Source organism: Parus major, chromosome 5 (genome assembly GCF_001522545.3).
Source record: "Parus major isolate Abel chromosome 5, Parus_major1.1, whole genome shotgun sequence".
NCBI lineage: Eukaryota > Metazoa > Chordata > Aves > Passeriformes > Paridae > Parus > Parus major.
The window spans coordinates 21,404,002-21,419,699 of NC_031774.1; the positions used below are offsets into that span (position 1 = coordinate 21,404,002).

The 15,698-nt window shown below is 39.2% G+C and overlaps 1 protein-coding gene across 4 annotated transcripts in view; it reads left to right on the forward strand.

Annotated features, from left to right (window-relative positions):
- Window positions 1-14,675, forward strand: part of ACCS (1-aminocyclopropane-1-carboxylate synthase homolog (inactive)) — a 29,897-nt gene extending 15,222 nt beyond the window's left edge. For 3 of the 4 annotated variants that reach the window (XM_033515058.1, XM_033515060.1, XM_015631179.2), the window contains exons 3-15: window positions 1,417-1,476; window positions 3,933-4,003; window positions 4,538-4,607; window positions 5,722-5,788; window positions 6,249-6,346; window positions 6,918-6,995; window positions 7,996-8,096; window positions 8,782-8,871; window positions 10,205-10,250; window positions 10,401-10,542; window positions 11,130-11,272; window positions 11,652-11,805; window positions 12,011-13,447. In XM_033515058.1, the coding sequence (XP_033370949.1) occupies window positions 1,417-1,476; window positions 3,933-4,003; window positions 4,538-4,607; window positions 5,722-5,788; window positions 6,249-6,346; window positions 6,918-6,995; window positions 7,996-8,096; window positions 8,782-8,871; window positions 10,205-10,250; window positions 10,401-10,542; window positions 11,130-11,272; window positions 11,652-11,805; window positions 12,011-12,309 (1,419 nt within the window). In that variant the 3' untranslated portion in view covers window positions 12,310-13,447. Of the gene's footprint in view, window positions 1-1,416; window positions 1,477-3,932; window positions 4,004-4,537; window positions 4,608-5,721; window positions 5,789-6,248; window positions 6,347-6,917; window positions 6,996-7,995; window positions 8,097-8,781; window positions 8,872-10,204; window positions 10,251-10,400; window positions 10,543-11,129; window positions 11,273-11,651; window positions 11,806-12,010 lie in introns of all 4 variants that reach the window. The other variant, XM_033515059.1, reaches the window with a different exon arrangement.
- The last annotated feature ends 1,023 nt before the right edge of the window (window positions 14,676-15,698 follow it).

Consider the following 15,698-nt stretch of genomic DNA (forward strand, 5'->3'; position numbering starts at 1 on the left):
GCTGACAGATGTGCTGAAACTGTGGGGTTTTTTTTGATCTCACTAATACAAGGTGAGTCAAACTGTTTGAGGAAAAGAAATTAAAAGTAGCTTTGAGGCTCATCTAGATACCAAAAATGAATGCTGTGTTCAGCTCAGGTTTGCATGTTCTGATTTCTTTATCAGGGTAGTAATAGCAGTAGCAGACCTTGAAAGATGTAAGAAATCTGCAGGAACAGAGTTCATGTTCCTCCTTTCACCTCATCACCTCTATTGCCCACTGAGGACTGTCTCTGATTATCTGATTATGTCTGATTATTGCAGGTGATGAAGGCAGGAAGTAGAACTACTAAGTAGTAGCCTTTTTTTTTTTTTTAATTACTGTTAATAACACTCAGCACTTTTTCTGTCCATTTACACTCAGCTGCTCAGTTTTAAGTAGCTCATCATAGCCCTCTTGTGGCACAAAGGCTGTGTTAATAGTTCATGGCAAATTATTACTGAGTAACAAGTATAGTAAATATAAATAACAATTTATATGTGGATTACTTTTAATCAGATCCTTCATTCACATACTGAATTACTTAAAACTTTAGAAGTATTTTATTATTTGCCCTGACTTTAGTTGCTGTGGGGGTGAAAACTAGATTGTTTAACTAGAAACACACAGGGAAGTTTTTGTTACAATGTACATTCTGCCTCTTCTGTGAACTGTTGTCTATGTAGGAGGTAGATTTTTAAACAAATATCTAAAATTACTTGTACTTTAATAACATCAGAAGTGTACAGTTGTTTAGATTTTCCTTCACATTTTCAAAATTTATTTACCCAAAGTCTTCCAATAATGAGAATGTACTAGTAAATTTGAACTCTTCAGGATCTAATGCCATACTATATATGGCCAAATCATAAACCTGGAAATTCAGGGTCATCTCTCCAGAGGGAAAAAATTCAGTATTTAAACTACTTATCATGACTACAAGTTTATATGATTTTTGAGCAAATCAGTAGAATGGAATAGTAATTAATGGTAAACAAATGCTTTTAAGATAAAGAAATATATCCAAAACCTTGTTTAAAACTGGTGTTGAAGGGTAAAGCTTGTTTTTTTCAGGGTTACATTAGGGTTTCTTTTTTAGTTTCATATAATAGTAAGTGAATTCAAGATTAAGTTAAACATATTCTGTAAGGAAGTAAAAACTATTAGTACAGGTTCATTTACAGACAGTTTAATGATGAAGAAGCCAAGTGCTTGGGATGTGTATGGAAATGTACACACGTAGATGCAAGACTTGAGTTATATATGGTGAAGTTTATGTGAACTGTGTTTTGACTTTTCCTTGGTAAGCTTTTTGGAGGCAATTTAGTGAAGTGATAGCTAAGGTGATGTACTCACATGTTTTATGTGTCTATAAGCAATATTATTTCTTTTTCTAGGGTATAATAAACTTCGGCACCAGTGAGAACAAGCTCTGCTTTGACCTGATGTCCAAGCGGGTAAGTTCTATTCCAAAATAAAACACTGAATTTGCTGTGCACTTCCTCTTCAAAGCTTGTACTTTCCTAAAGATACTGCTGTTACTCAGGTTTCTCTGGTAAAGTTTTTCATTGTGAATTTTAAATTTTGTGGAAGTCACTCTTGAATACAACTACTTGTACATTTATTTATTTTATTTTTCCAGGAGGATAGCAACATGGGTGTTTTTCTCTTCCTCTACATTATGGGTTTCCCTTCTGGGATGTACTTATTTCAGAAAACTAGATGAAAATAAGATTAATTTTATTTTCCCCTGCTTACAGTAAATGATTTAATACAGATGTTTTGAAATTAGTTTTGAACTCTATTTAATTTTGAGTATCTTTATATCTGTCCATTATAAAGTCACGCAACTTGGACACCTGGTTCTGAATTCACCTGAAATGTTCAAGTGGCAGCAGTGAAATCTCTCAAAATCAGACTGGGTCAGCTGCTACCTGCTGGCTTTGCATCAGGCAGAGAAGTGGAACATATAGCAGAACTGAAAGAGTAAAAAAAGTCAAAAGGAAATGTCAGAACTATGCTGTAGAAGAATGCTTCTAGAATTCCATTAAAATCACTGCCCAGGTGGCAGGCAGCCTTTGAGGTGGGCAGGTAGCAGTCTTTCCTATGTGTGCTTGTGTGCGGGGTGGGAAGGTGACTCAGGGTTGGACAGTCAGTCTCTGCAGTTTGTAGTTCGTGGTTGCTCCCATTCCACCACTTCCCACCCTCAAAACGTTCCCTGTTTTATTTCTGCCTGCTACTCCACTGACTCAGGGGATTCTACCCCACCACTCCACCTTTCAGCTAAAAGAACAGGTAAGGCAGAGCTGATGTCTGCATGGAAAGACGTCTTCTATGCTGTGTAGGTGGTGCCTTCCTTCCTTCACTGTCCTTTCCTCTTTAACACCACATCTGCAGTAAGTAGTGGAGAGGAAGACAGTAGTCAGCTGCTTCTTAATTAGCCCTTCTGTGAAAGTGAGTTGAGACTTTTTCACGTATACTGTTCATGCTTGTGGCAACAAGCAGAACAAAGATGTTGCCAGCTTCTCAGTCAGTCCTCATGGCCTTGAGTAGCAGTATGGATTCACTGAATGCAGCATCAGCTGGGATTGTAGGCAATTTTTTTTTTTTTCTGTTTGGGATTAAAAATACTGCTGCCACTGAATAATGTACCCAGTTTCTGTTTTCAACTTCTGACCCTTAAATTAAAGAATACTTAGCACATTACTTTTAGGGGTTCTCTTATTAATTCATAGTTGTTTTTGCCCAAGTCTGCTGGTATGTTTGGTGTTTCAATCTCTAGATAAGCTTAGGGGAGAGAGATGTAAGTAGTCACAATTGTTGGAGCTACATAGACTCCAAAAACATCTACAGCTGAATAAAGGAAGTGTTGTCCTATCATATCAGGTTGTAATATCAGGTTGCATTGGATAGGACATGGTCTTTAAACTCTGGAGCTTGGCACCAGTTATTAAAACACCTATAGAAAATGTTATGGTTTTGTTATCATATGCAAAACCTTCACACTGCATGTGGAATTTCCCTCCTCCCTTGCACTATCAACTACTTGTGTCCTCCTGACCTTTACTTTTTTTAGTATTAACTCATATATTTGGTTGCCATTAAATATTTGAGGGGACATTGTACATAATACTTGTTCATTACCTTTATCTAATTATAAATATTAAAAAGGACCTCCACAGTTCAGGTCAATCTGTATTTGAGATCAGAATGAACTTCTCATAAGGAATAAAGTGCCTGGCCTGGGGAATAATTATTGGGAAGATAATTTCATTTTTTTCCTGTCTTTTGAAAGTTCCTGTTACACTTCAACACTTACCAAACTAATCAGAAATATAAATATGAAGAAGCTGCAGTAACTTTGAACTGAGACATAAATGAAAGCTGTAATTCATTAAAAAAAATAATATATTGAAAGTTTGTTAAAGAAAAAAATCATATCTGACTCTGATTCAAATTTCTTTCTAACTCCTTCTGACAGTCTAGACCTGAGTTTTCACAACTGGGACTTATTTTTCCAGCTAAAAGATGTTGTCCTCAGAGCTTGGGCAAAACACTCTTGGGTTTGCTTCATTTGCTGAGAAATTCTTTTTCAGGGACCTTGGTTATGGGCATCATGTGTTGTCTGCTCTGCATCCTTGTTGTAGATTTCTGTGCAGTGAAGTTTTGGCTGCAGTAACTTAGCAGAAGCCCATAGTTCATACAACCTGAAGGTATCACAGATCAGTTTGCTGGTCTTTGCTTCTCCGAGCTGCATTAATTTTGGTGGTCAATAGCTTTCCCAGTCCAGTTTTACAACTGTTGAAGTTGCACAAGTGTCTGTGCAGGTGTGCACCTGTACATGGATCCTGTCTATCTCCATATTTCCATTATTGGTAACTGGGCCTTTAATGATTCTTCTAATTTCTCCCAGCTGACACAGGCTGATATGAATGTGATGGACCCTTCACTGCTTCAGTATCCTGACTGGAAAGGACATCTGTTGTAAGTCTTTTTTGTAATGCTTCTCTTTTTTGTTTAATAAACAGAATGGATGAATACAAACCTCTTCTGCTACATTCTCTTGTTAAAGCTTTTCTAGGTCACTTAATCATCTTTTTCTTTGTAAAACTTTACATTAGCCGTCCTACCAGCTTATACAGTTAAAAATCCTTTTACGTGAGAGAAGATGCAAATTTTCTAAAGCAGAGTTTTAAAAGCACTTGTGTACATTAACAGATTGGGTAACTCCAAACAATTCTTTGAAACATATTGAACACTTGGGGTTGTTAATCCTTCTCTTCTGTGCCAGATTAAAGCTCATCAGAAATGCATGCACCATTATAGACATTGTCTGCAGCACCTCTTCTGGGTGTAAAAATCATGTCTGTTCCATCGGCCAGAGCTGTCCGGTTTTCTAGCTATTTTCACCAGACTCTACAAGTCCCTGACTTGACTTTCCTAAGATGTGAACCAGGTTTGGAAGCCCAGCCTCTTGGAGAATATTTGAATCAGTATTTGCTTTTGTGTATTTTTCAGTTTACGGGAAGAAGTGGCTCGATTTTTGACCTATTACTGCAAGGCCCCTGCACCTCTTAAAGCAGAGAATGTAGGTAACCCACTGTCCATTGGTGTCTGTTCTAATGTATTGACATTTGTTGGGAAACAGGTTCAAATTCTGTTTTTTAAACAAATTACATGGTAAGAATGCAAGCTGTTTTCATGTAAATGAGATTGATTCTTCATTTCAGTAGCTTTTGATGCACTCGTCTGACAAAACACTTCAGGTCTACTGTATATTTGCTTCATGTTTCACTTCTGGGTGCCAACTCTTCCTGCTGGTACTTTCAATGAGGCTTTATATTTTGATCTCCCTGTTTAGCACAGGGACCTACTATGCCTGTATCCTCCAGCCTTTTCAAAGAGTGCCCACTGTTTCAGTTGAGTTCTATGTCATCTCATTCCTCTGTTATACCTCAAGACAAAGATTTGTAATTGAACCAAGAGTTAGTTTTAACCTGTAAAATTTGTGGCAGTGTTGCTAGAAAGACATCAGAACCTGAGTCTCTGCAGGACTTGCTGACTTGTGAGAGATACAGCCTGCATGCTGGGGCCTGCGGAGGTCAGGAGCTCCTGTCTCTGCTGAGTGCTGAAGGCAGCAGGAGCTGGTGCAGCCATTGCTTTTCTGGCTGCAGTGATTCAACAGACCCCCATAGCTAATGTGAACTGAGGTTACCACTGATCAGTTTGCTGATCACTGCCTCTTCAAGGCACCAGATTCTTCCTGATACTTGGAATGAATCTCATGGTACCTGTGAGCATTTGTCCTGTAGAAGCAAGAGTCAAACCTGCTTCTGTACAAGACAGTAGTTTTCAGTTTTACACAAATTTGGCAGGAGGTCAGAACTGCTGTTACCACGAAGAAATGATAACACATATTAACTGTTAAAATTATTTTGCTTTACTAGCATCTCAGAACTGCTCCCCAACTTTAAGCCTATTATTTTTCTAAATTGCTTGTTAGAGTCAAAAATGGCACCAGAACAAAGTGTCTGTGAAAGAACAGGGTTAAAGTTATTCTGGTAGAAGTGGGATTTTAGCAGGAAAATTATAATGGAGAATTAGGGAGAAAATTTATTTCAGCGATATTTCAGGAATTGTTCTTTTATAGCGTTGACTTTCTATGCATGGATTTACCACTAGCTTCTCTCTTTCTTCTGTAGGTGATTATTTTAAATGGTTGTGGCTCTTTATTTTCTGCATTAGCTACAGTCCTTTGTGATCCAGGGGGTAAGTGGATGGTTGGAACATAGTTTTGTTTTGGTTTGTTTTTTTACTGCTGGGAAGTAATGTTACTTTGTTTAAATGCTGTTAGACAGAAGTGGAGTAGTGGAATTGGCATTGGCCTGTTGCAAAGTTCTTGTTTCCTGCAAAGTTGTGCTGTGAAATTCTTCATTTCCATGGTCTGCAGATGCCATGCACTCACACTTGGTGCATGCCCTGTCTGCCGTCACTGTTTTTGTGGCACCCTGCTTTAGTTTGCCAAACTAGACATGGGCTATTCTCATGGTTACTTGGGCTCTTCCAGAAGATTAAAGAATTAATTTAAAAATAAAGTGAAGAAAGAGGCAGTAGAATTACAGTGTTTCCAGGGGACACAGTTGTAAAAATGCTTTCATGTTTAGCTAAAGCACATTAGGAGAGAAGACTATGACAAAATTGATAACCAACTTTGTTTTCTTGGTTCCAGAAGCTGTTCTGATTGCTACACCCTTTTATGGTGGTATTACCCAGAGTATCTTCCTCTATGGTAATGTCAAGCTGGTGTATGTCTATTTAGACAGTAAGGTAAGATCTGAGAGAAGGAAATAACAACTTCTGTAGTTAAATTTGAAAGCTGAGCTTTGGGAACCTCTGCAAGCAGTTCTCAGAACAAGGGTATACTGCAGCCAGTGGACATTTACACAGTTTATTGCTGGGAAAATGGGCATCTAGTTTGCAAGAAAGTCACTTGAGACCATTAATCTGGATTCCAACTTTGTCCTTTTCTTGTATCTTACTCCTTATAGAAGTCCTTGAAAGGAAAAAAAAAATTATAATTTTGAACCTTGGAGAGAGAAGTTACATTGTGTCCTACTGAAGGTGGTCACAAGGAGGAAGAGCAGATGGAGATCTTGCATTGCTTTAGTTATTCAAGGATAGCAAGAAAATTCTGGTTTTGGCCAGCCTATGATGGCCTTTTCTTTGATTTTACTTACTGATTTGTTTATTCTCTGTAGTATAAAAGGATAAGAAGATGGTTGCTAGGTCATTATTGCTGGGGGTTTAGTTTCTTTCAGGGAACATTTCTCAGTAGATTGGCTCAAGGGAGTCTCTATTGAAATATCTTTGCCTTTTAAATCTTTTTTATGTCTTTCAGATTACTGGAACAAGCACTCGGCCTTTTCAGCTTACGGTGGAAAAACTGGAAAAAGCCTTGCAGGATGCCCGGGCAGAGGTGAGCTGAGCTTCACATTATCACCTAAGTTTACAATGTATTGGAGATGTCACATCCCAGAAGTGGCCTAAAGATCAAGGCATTATCAAAACCTAGCACCTGGCTTTCTGGTTGTCCTTGTAGACATCTGAGATGATGGCTTGAAAAGTCAGGGGCAGTTCTAGGGGGAATCCCTCAGTGTTGTATCTGTCCAGTTTTGGTAACAGCAGAAAGGATAAACCAGACCTTTCACAAAGCACTGGAACCCATTCATGTCACCCAAAAAAAAATGTACTTGGGCATGCACTAAAATTTGGGACTACCCTGGATTCTCCTTCAGAAAGGCCAGCTGAGTTACCTGAAAACTGACTGCTCTACACAGCAGGGCAGATGAATACACTAAGAATGCTGAGAGTTTTTTCAGGAGGGAACTCTAGAGGATAAAATGTACGTGAATATGACTTTTCTGAAGGGTTAGTCTGTAAGTTTGGCATTGTCCTAAATCCCATATATGTTTAGTTGCATCTTTGAATTGTTACTAGCTCGGACATCTCCAGCCAAGTGTGTTCTAAATAAGTATTTGCATCCACCTAACTCAAATTCTCATCTTTCTCGCCACATTCATGGCAGTCTTCAGTAATTTATTACTTCCCAATTACTAATGTGGCTCAGAAAAAGTACTTCCATACTGAGAGCATGTGAGACCATCTTTCTCATTAATTGGATGGCCAGATGGCAACCTATTACTGGGTGGTAGCAGTTCCATCTTTTCAAAATCATAGATTAATTCTATAATATTTTGCTCATTTCACTTTGCAAATGATTTAATAGTAAAAAGAAAAATCTTAATTTGTGGCTGAAAGTTTTCACATGCAAATCTAACCTTTGAGGTGAAAAGTCACGGTGGAAGCTTCAGGAGAATCCTGTGTCACACTTAAGTGAGAGACTACTTAAGTAGAGGAACTAAAAATTCATCCCATGATAGGCACCCTCTTAATGCTATGATATTTGTATTCTGCAGGGTGTCACTGTAAGGGCCTTAATTCTTCTGAATCCCCAAAATCCCCTTGGGGACATCTACTCCTTGACAGAGCTACGGGATTACCTGGAATTTGCTAAAAGGTATGTCAATTTGGAAGGCTGAGATATCCTGAGTCAGATACAGCCTTCAGAATCTGGTGGAGTACTTACTGTCCCTGAATTTATCTGTGAATATCTTTTAAGTCAGGCAATTAGTCTGCTCTTCACACACATTGGTGGGCTTAAGAAAGGAGAAGGTAGTGCTGGGATCATGGACCATGCAGTCATCTGGGGTGGCAAAGCAACTTGCATTAAGGAATGCAAGTTTTATTTTTCAGTAATCCAAGAAAACACTATGGCACTGTGCTTCCCTGATAGGAAGCTGAGTTCTTTTCCCCTCAGTTTCTCTGTATCTGTAAAGACGTAGTATATGAATATGGGTTCCCAGTTTCATCATAGATCATAATGCTCTTTGAGATTCAGATTCTATGAGATGCTGAGTGGATGGGTAGTACGTATAGGAATTAATTTTTAATTGGTGAAATATAGAAGAACAATTATAGAATCTTTGTCTTGTTACGTGGTTACAGTGGGTGACAGTTAAGTAGACATACCTCAAATTATTTAAATATACACAAAATAGATCTAAGTTGAGAAAAATTGCTTTGTTTCTGAAAAATTTGGCATCCCCTCTTCTTTGTATAAAGCAAGTATTTGCAGGCCTGAATTTATCTGTGTTAAATCAGAAGCACCCTTCTTCTGTAATCTCCATTTTGTCCTTTTTCAGACATGAATTGCATGTGATAGTAGATGAGATCTACATGCTGTCAGTTTTTGATGAATCAGCAACGTTTCACAGTGTCCTAAGCATGGACAGGTAAAAGCAGCTCCTACTTCCCTGGCCATCTTCCAATGACAATTCAACATGATGCCTTGCTGAGAACTTGTGACTGGAAGTTAAGTCATAAGCTAGCAGATTCTGAATCCACCTTACATTTATTATTTATTTATTTATTTATATTTCTGAATGGCAAATACATTTTGTCAAATACAATCTAGAAAATAAAAAAATGGTAGCTAGATTTTTATTGTGGTATACTTCTCAATGTGTGCATCAATATTGGGTTATGACAGTCCCCAAAACTGAAAATAGGTTTTTTCATTTGTTGAAGGTGATTCTTTTCTCCTATCTAAACATCTTTTTCCCATGTTTCTGTTGATGCTTTTAAAGGCTTTCTATTGCTGTTTACTTCCTAATTTTCCATGGAGTAGTTCCAGATTACAGTAGTGTTACAGACTAGATAATGGCTTTTATTAGGTATTGTCTTAATGAGATGAAAAACTTTTAAAATATTTCTTAAAATATGGTGGGGTGTTGAGGTTTTTTTTTCTTTTTTAATTTTTTTTTAATTTCTAGTTTTCACCAGTGGTGCTAGATATCTTTTTGTGCTCAGTTGCAAAGAAATAAAATATACTCAGTTGAGTCCTGGCTCAGTGTTTCCGGGCTTAGATGTAAAAGAACATGGCTTTTGATTCTTGGCAAATACATTGGCAGAAGCCTGATTTCTAACATTAAATGTATGAGTTTCATATATCAGGAAATCTGCTGTGGACAGGATTTCTGAGCCTGAGAGGGTTTTGGCCTGTCAGGGGCTCATCTGTTCCCAGAGGAAAGTTCCTGGGAGCAGTTTCTCTCCAGAATTATGTTACTGTAAATAGATAATATTTCTCAAAACAATACTGAACAGATGTCCTTGGTGTGTTTTCTCTGGTCCCACCAATGAGACCAAAGGGGGTGTTGTTCCTTCTACCAGTCAGGGTAACCTGGTTGGAAAAACTATATAAGGGTTGAAAAAACCCCAAATAAAGGCTTTTCAACCACAAGGCTTTTCAGCTACAGGAAGGCTGGTTGCATGTGATGATCTGACTCGGACTCTCGCCCAATACTTTGTGTCCTCTAGCGACAATCTGCATGTCAAATGTAGCACTTGTAAGCACCTGTGTCTTTGAAATATTTAAAAATTCTTCCAAGGGGTTCCTAGCTTCTGAAGTTAGGTTGCATTTGAATTTTCCCTGCTTGACTGCTGTTTGGTGGTGCGCTGTCTATCATTGTGTAATGCTGCCTCTCTGTTTCTGCAATGCTGCACTGGTGATCCAAAAGCTTCAGCACCTATGACACTAACTGCCCATCTGCATCCTTCTACATACAGATTGCCTGATCCACAGCGGACTCACGTGATGTGGGGCATAACCAAGGTGAGTGCTGCTTGTTACTGTGCTGTGCCTTTGTGACTTGTAGGTTTTGGTCTGGCCTCCTCAGGTTCCTCATGCTGGAAAGATCAAGTTAGTAGTAATAGGATCTCAGCTGTTCAGTGTAATAAAATAATCTTTCTGTGTCTTCTGCAGGATTTTGCTGTTTCTGGAATTCGTTTTGGTACCTTATATACAGAGAACCAAGATGTTGTCAATGCAGTGGCTTCTTTGTGTTATTTCCATGGGGTTTGTGGACCTGTCCAGCACAAGGTTGCACAGCTGCTTAGAGACAGAGGTGAGTCAGTACTCCATGTACAATCCTCTGCCATTCTGTGTGTCTTGGTACCTGGAAGATCTCCCCTCCCCTTATGTTCCCTGGTGAGCTCCTCTTTGTACACCTTAATTGACAGTCTTCCATTACCCTGAAGCTGCCCATGCAATGCAAGGCTGACAGCTCTGCAGAAAAGGACCATTTCTGCATAGCAGAAGTTAGAGGAGCATCTTGGAAGAAGTGTGGTAGCTATTTGTACAGAAATTTCCAGTGTTATCTAGAACCAGATGAGCAGAAATAAGGAATACAGGCTTATGGGACAAGGGAAATGGAAATGCCTTCTAACTCTGCCCAGGGTGGAATGCTGACAGTCCATGATGACTGAGAACTATAAATGTAGGGAAACTTCCTCAGGAAGGTCAAGGAGATACTCTTCTCCACAGACATGCAACTGCAAAATACTTCTTGGCTGTCTTTTTGTTATTTGAGGAAACAGAAAACAAAAGGAGGTGAAATGTGAAGCAGAAAAAGACACTGAGTGTTTTGGAAGCTTGAACAGATCTGAATACTTCCTCAGTTTGTGATTCTTTTCTTTATCTTCTTCTGGGCAGACTGGATCAACCAAGTGTACCTGAGGGCCAACCATGCCCGCCTGAAAGCGGCCCATACGTATGTGACAGATGAGCTGAAGACGCTTGGGGTTCCTTTTCTCAACCGCAACGCAGGCTTCTTTGTCTGGATTGATTTCCGAAAGGTTGGTAGTCTTAGGAAGTGAGGCTTCTCCTGGAATGAGGGCAGGAATATAATGCAACTGCATCTAGGGGAAAGGTTAATATAGTGACAAGCATTTTGTTTTAATAAATCTGTCATCTGATGAGAGGGAGGGACTGACAGATGTTTCAGTCTATTCTTTTCCTTTCGTCAGTCTGTGAACTTCCCTCCTTGCAGGAATCTTACTACTCTCAAGCCACTTCCCTCCCCATTTCTTCCTTTGTATCACAACTGTCATACTTCAGAGGTAAAAGGTGTCTCCCTTGGCCTTTGCAGACCTCATGGGAATCCCAAATTCATGAGGATCTCAGTGATGTAGTCTATATGATACTAACCTCTGGCCCTTCTGATGACTCTCCTAGTACCTTAAGACAGGCACATTTGAGGAGGAGTTGCTGCTCTGGAAGCGTTTTCTGGATAATAAGGTCCTTCTGTCCTGTGGAAAAGCCTTTGAGTGCAGTGAACCTGGATGGTTCCGCATCATCTTTGCTGACAAGACCCACCGGCTGCAGTTAGGTGAGTAATGTTCTTTTTCCTCCCACCACAATTTCTGCAGCACTGTTCCCTTCTCTTCTTAATCCTAAATTTAGCCTATTATTATCCTCTCCTCTTCTCTGTTTTTTCTCCCTTTCTCCATTATCCTTTTCTGGATCTGATGGCTTTGGAGACACTTGTGGCTTAAACTAATCCACTAGTGTTTCTCCTCCTTATACTACTGCAGGTATGCAACGGATACGCAAGGTTTTGGAAGAACGTGAGCAGGAGATACTGGCTGAGGAGAAGGAGCAGCCTTGTCAATCAGATCAGGATGGCAAAGCAGATAGCACAGATGAAGTCATTTTTTTATCCCGCCACCAGGACTCCACCTGTGCCAGTAGCTCCAGCCTTGGTGACCTCATTGGCCTCCTGCAGCAACAGATGCGTTCATCTGACTGGCTACAGAAAAATACAGCCGAGCAGTTTGCCCAGGAAAAGCCAGAGATCTATGATGTGTTCAGCAAACTGGTGGGGAAGCAATAGGGGTCAGTGTGCCTTCAGGGGCATTCCTGAGCAGGGACTGGCCCTGGCCCCCTAACAACTCAGCAGTGACTTCCAGCAAATAATATATTTTCTGTATAGCAAGAAAATTACTTTGTAGGCCCCCTCCTCTCCCCTCTATTTGAGATCTCTAATTTGTACTATATAGGTGTGTTTTCTTGGATTGGGGTGAGGGTAGGGAATGGGGCAGGGGGGTGTCTTGTTTATGTGCTGCTGTCTGTTCTGCGGCATCATTGTATTTTATATTTCATTTCTAATGAATATGCTCTTAACTCTCTTATAAGGTCCTGTGGTGTAATTTTTTATTCTTCTTCACACTTTCCAAAAAGAGACTATAGATTGATAAGTTATGTGAAGTTTCCCCGCTTCTTAAATGATGATCAGGTGCAACTGTTCTGCAGCCAGCTGTCTCAAAGAGGTGTTTTTGGGAGATAGAATCTAGTGTCAGCCCTAACTTAGCCCTACCTAAGGGTAAAAAAACATGTGCATAGATTCGTCTTCATTATTGAGGTCTTAGGATCATGGCCATCTAACTGAGTTCTATAAATCTTTTCATTTTGAGTTGGTTTCCAGTCTGACCTCAGATCAGACAGTATCCACCACCCTCAGTTGGTGAAATGCCTGGTTTTGTTTCTACTCTTCTTTTTCATATTCACATAAATAAACTGTATCCATTGGCCTCTTGGCAGAATGTCCAGAAAAGAGCTACAAAGGGAGAGGCAATAGTAAGCTGATGTTCTTTTTGCATTTTTTCTATTCCTGGAAGTCCATCCCTTGTGGTTAACAATGACATATATTGGCAAAAGAGTGCAGAGAATGCTTCTGCCACTGTGCTAGTTGTACCTGCAGGTACAGCTGCTTCTGTCACCTAGCACAGGCATCCAAGGATGCACCTTCCACCATCATCACAATAATTAATGCAATTTTTTTTCTTTGGTTCTCAATTTGCAGGGTAATTTTTTTTTACTAAATGGTATTCTTCTGTCTCCTTCTTCTATTTCCCATTTTAAGAAACTGTTTTCTATATGCTGGTGGTAGAGTATTTCAACTGGAAAGCTTTTTTCACCGATAAAAAGCTCTTTAACTCCTGGTACTATAAAATTTAGGTATCCTAAAGGAATTTGAGTTGGTTTTCCTGTATATATATTAATCAAGAGTTGAAGGAAATTGCCCATGAAAACTGAATAGAAGTGCACTTTTCCCCTCCTCATAGATTTTGGCATATGGGCATGAGTGACAAAAGCACATCTGCATCATAAACCAAATTACCAAAGCATAGGCAACAAATAATTGATGCACCCACAATTTGCTTTGGGGTGATGGCAGAGAACTGCTTGAACAGTGAAAAGGAAAGTCTGAGCAGTGGCTGAAGAGAAGATGGTGCTGGTTGTGGCTGCTGTGAGCAGTAACCAGTTCCTCCTTCAGTGATGAGGCCAAGGTTGGTGAGGTGATTGGTAAGATCAGTATAAGGGATAGCTATAAACATAATGTTTGCTAACTAGTTTGGCATTTGTCCATGGACAATATTTTAAAGTCCACAAAGCAAGCTATAGCAGAAGACAGGTCTCCTTAATGGAATGGGAGGTGAGATGTACAGCCAAATTACAAATGGACTTCCTGATTGACCCCTCCTTATTTATGTACCCCAAGGAAGACCTGAACAACAAAATTTTAGGGAGCAAGCTCTTTGAAATCAAGAACCAGGTACGACATTAGTTAAAGTGTTATTTTAGGGGATCCCTATAACAAATTGAACCCATTAATTACTCCTAATTTTCTTTTGTTCTATTAATTCTTACAGTTGGAGTATATGAATATACAGTAGTAACAATGTCCTGGGGTGACTTTATGATACTGGTATCCCAAATCGTCTGGTTTATGTTATATATTAAGTTCTGCACCTTTAAGATTGGCTTTGAGAGCAAGAGAGGGGGAAGAAGAAGCGCGCAGTTTGTGTTAAAGAAAAACATCACTCCCATACCTGAGTCTACTTCTGGGGCAGGGGCCTCATTGGCTCCTCTAATATAATAAAATAATATAATATTTTTTGCCCATATATATTTACTGCTCAGAAGGCAGGTTTATTGTACTGTTTCTGTGTGGATTCAGCCAGTAAATCACACCTCTGCAGGAAAGAGGGTGTAATATGCTTTCAGAATCCTCACAGCTAATGTAGTATGGCCCACAGTTACATCTGAGCTTGCTGTAACTCAACAGAACACACACACACTTTGTTGCATGGAGTATTTTCTATGGGTGTTTCAAGTTAAACACCTGCCTGAGGATCTCTCCACTGAGGAATGTTAGCTTGGTCACAGAAAATAAAAATTCAACTGGAAATGAGGCAAGAGAGAAACGTGGTCGTGAGTCTGTTGTTGGAAAAAACTAATGGGTTTTTTTGACTGTACAAACCCCATAAATTTTGTAAATGGCCTTAAGTGGTTTACAAGAAATAGTAAACATGTAGAAAGTCCTGTGTATATATATATAGAAGCTAAATCAATTCCTATTTGCTCTAAGGATACCCCTGAGAGGAAAAACATAGGTTCTGCCTGTACAAATTGTTTATTCTTTCTGCTGCCTTCATGTTAGATGTTTTCTCTACTTGATGTATCTTGTAGTTCTTATTAATGGCCTTTTCTTTCTCTATGTGGCAAATGTCTACAGAAAAAAGTATAGAGAAAAGATTAAGAACTCTCCCATGCTGTCCCTGCCCTCACATTTCCTTTGATCTGTTTGTCAAGTGATAGGAAAACAGAGCAGCACCTCAAAGGAAGCCAGTCAGATCTATGTTTTTAAAGCTTCTGCATTTCATCTAAAATAAGAAATGCCATCAAAATTAGTACAATACTGTGCCTTCATTGCTTGTACTCATTGTAATCATGCAGGACTCTCCCCCATTCTCTCTTCTCCAGAGAAATAATCAGCTAAGCCTTTTAGTGTAGAGGTGGGAATTTCCTGTGCAGCACTGCTCCTGGTCATAGAAACTTCCATAACATACAAATCAGGCATACACTTGATATATTCATGTTTGTAGGAAGGAAAAATCTGTAAATCTCCACATTATTAACCTGTGTTACATTGCAGTTAAGCAGACAGCATAAGTGGAGCCTATTCAAGATGAGTATTTATGAAGAATCATGTGTACTTAAAGAAATAATCTGTGAAGATGAGTTTTCCCTTACAGAAATTTAATAGTTCCTAAGCAAAATATCTGTAAGGGAAAATATTCACTGATAACCTAAGAGTTTTCCCCCCTAACTGAAGAAAGGCAGTTGCTCAAATGTACTGTGATAGACTCTATTTTTAAAAAAATAAATATTAATCCTTTAATTGTTATATTTCTTCCTTGGAATATCCAACAGGTCACA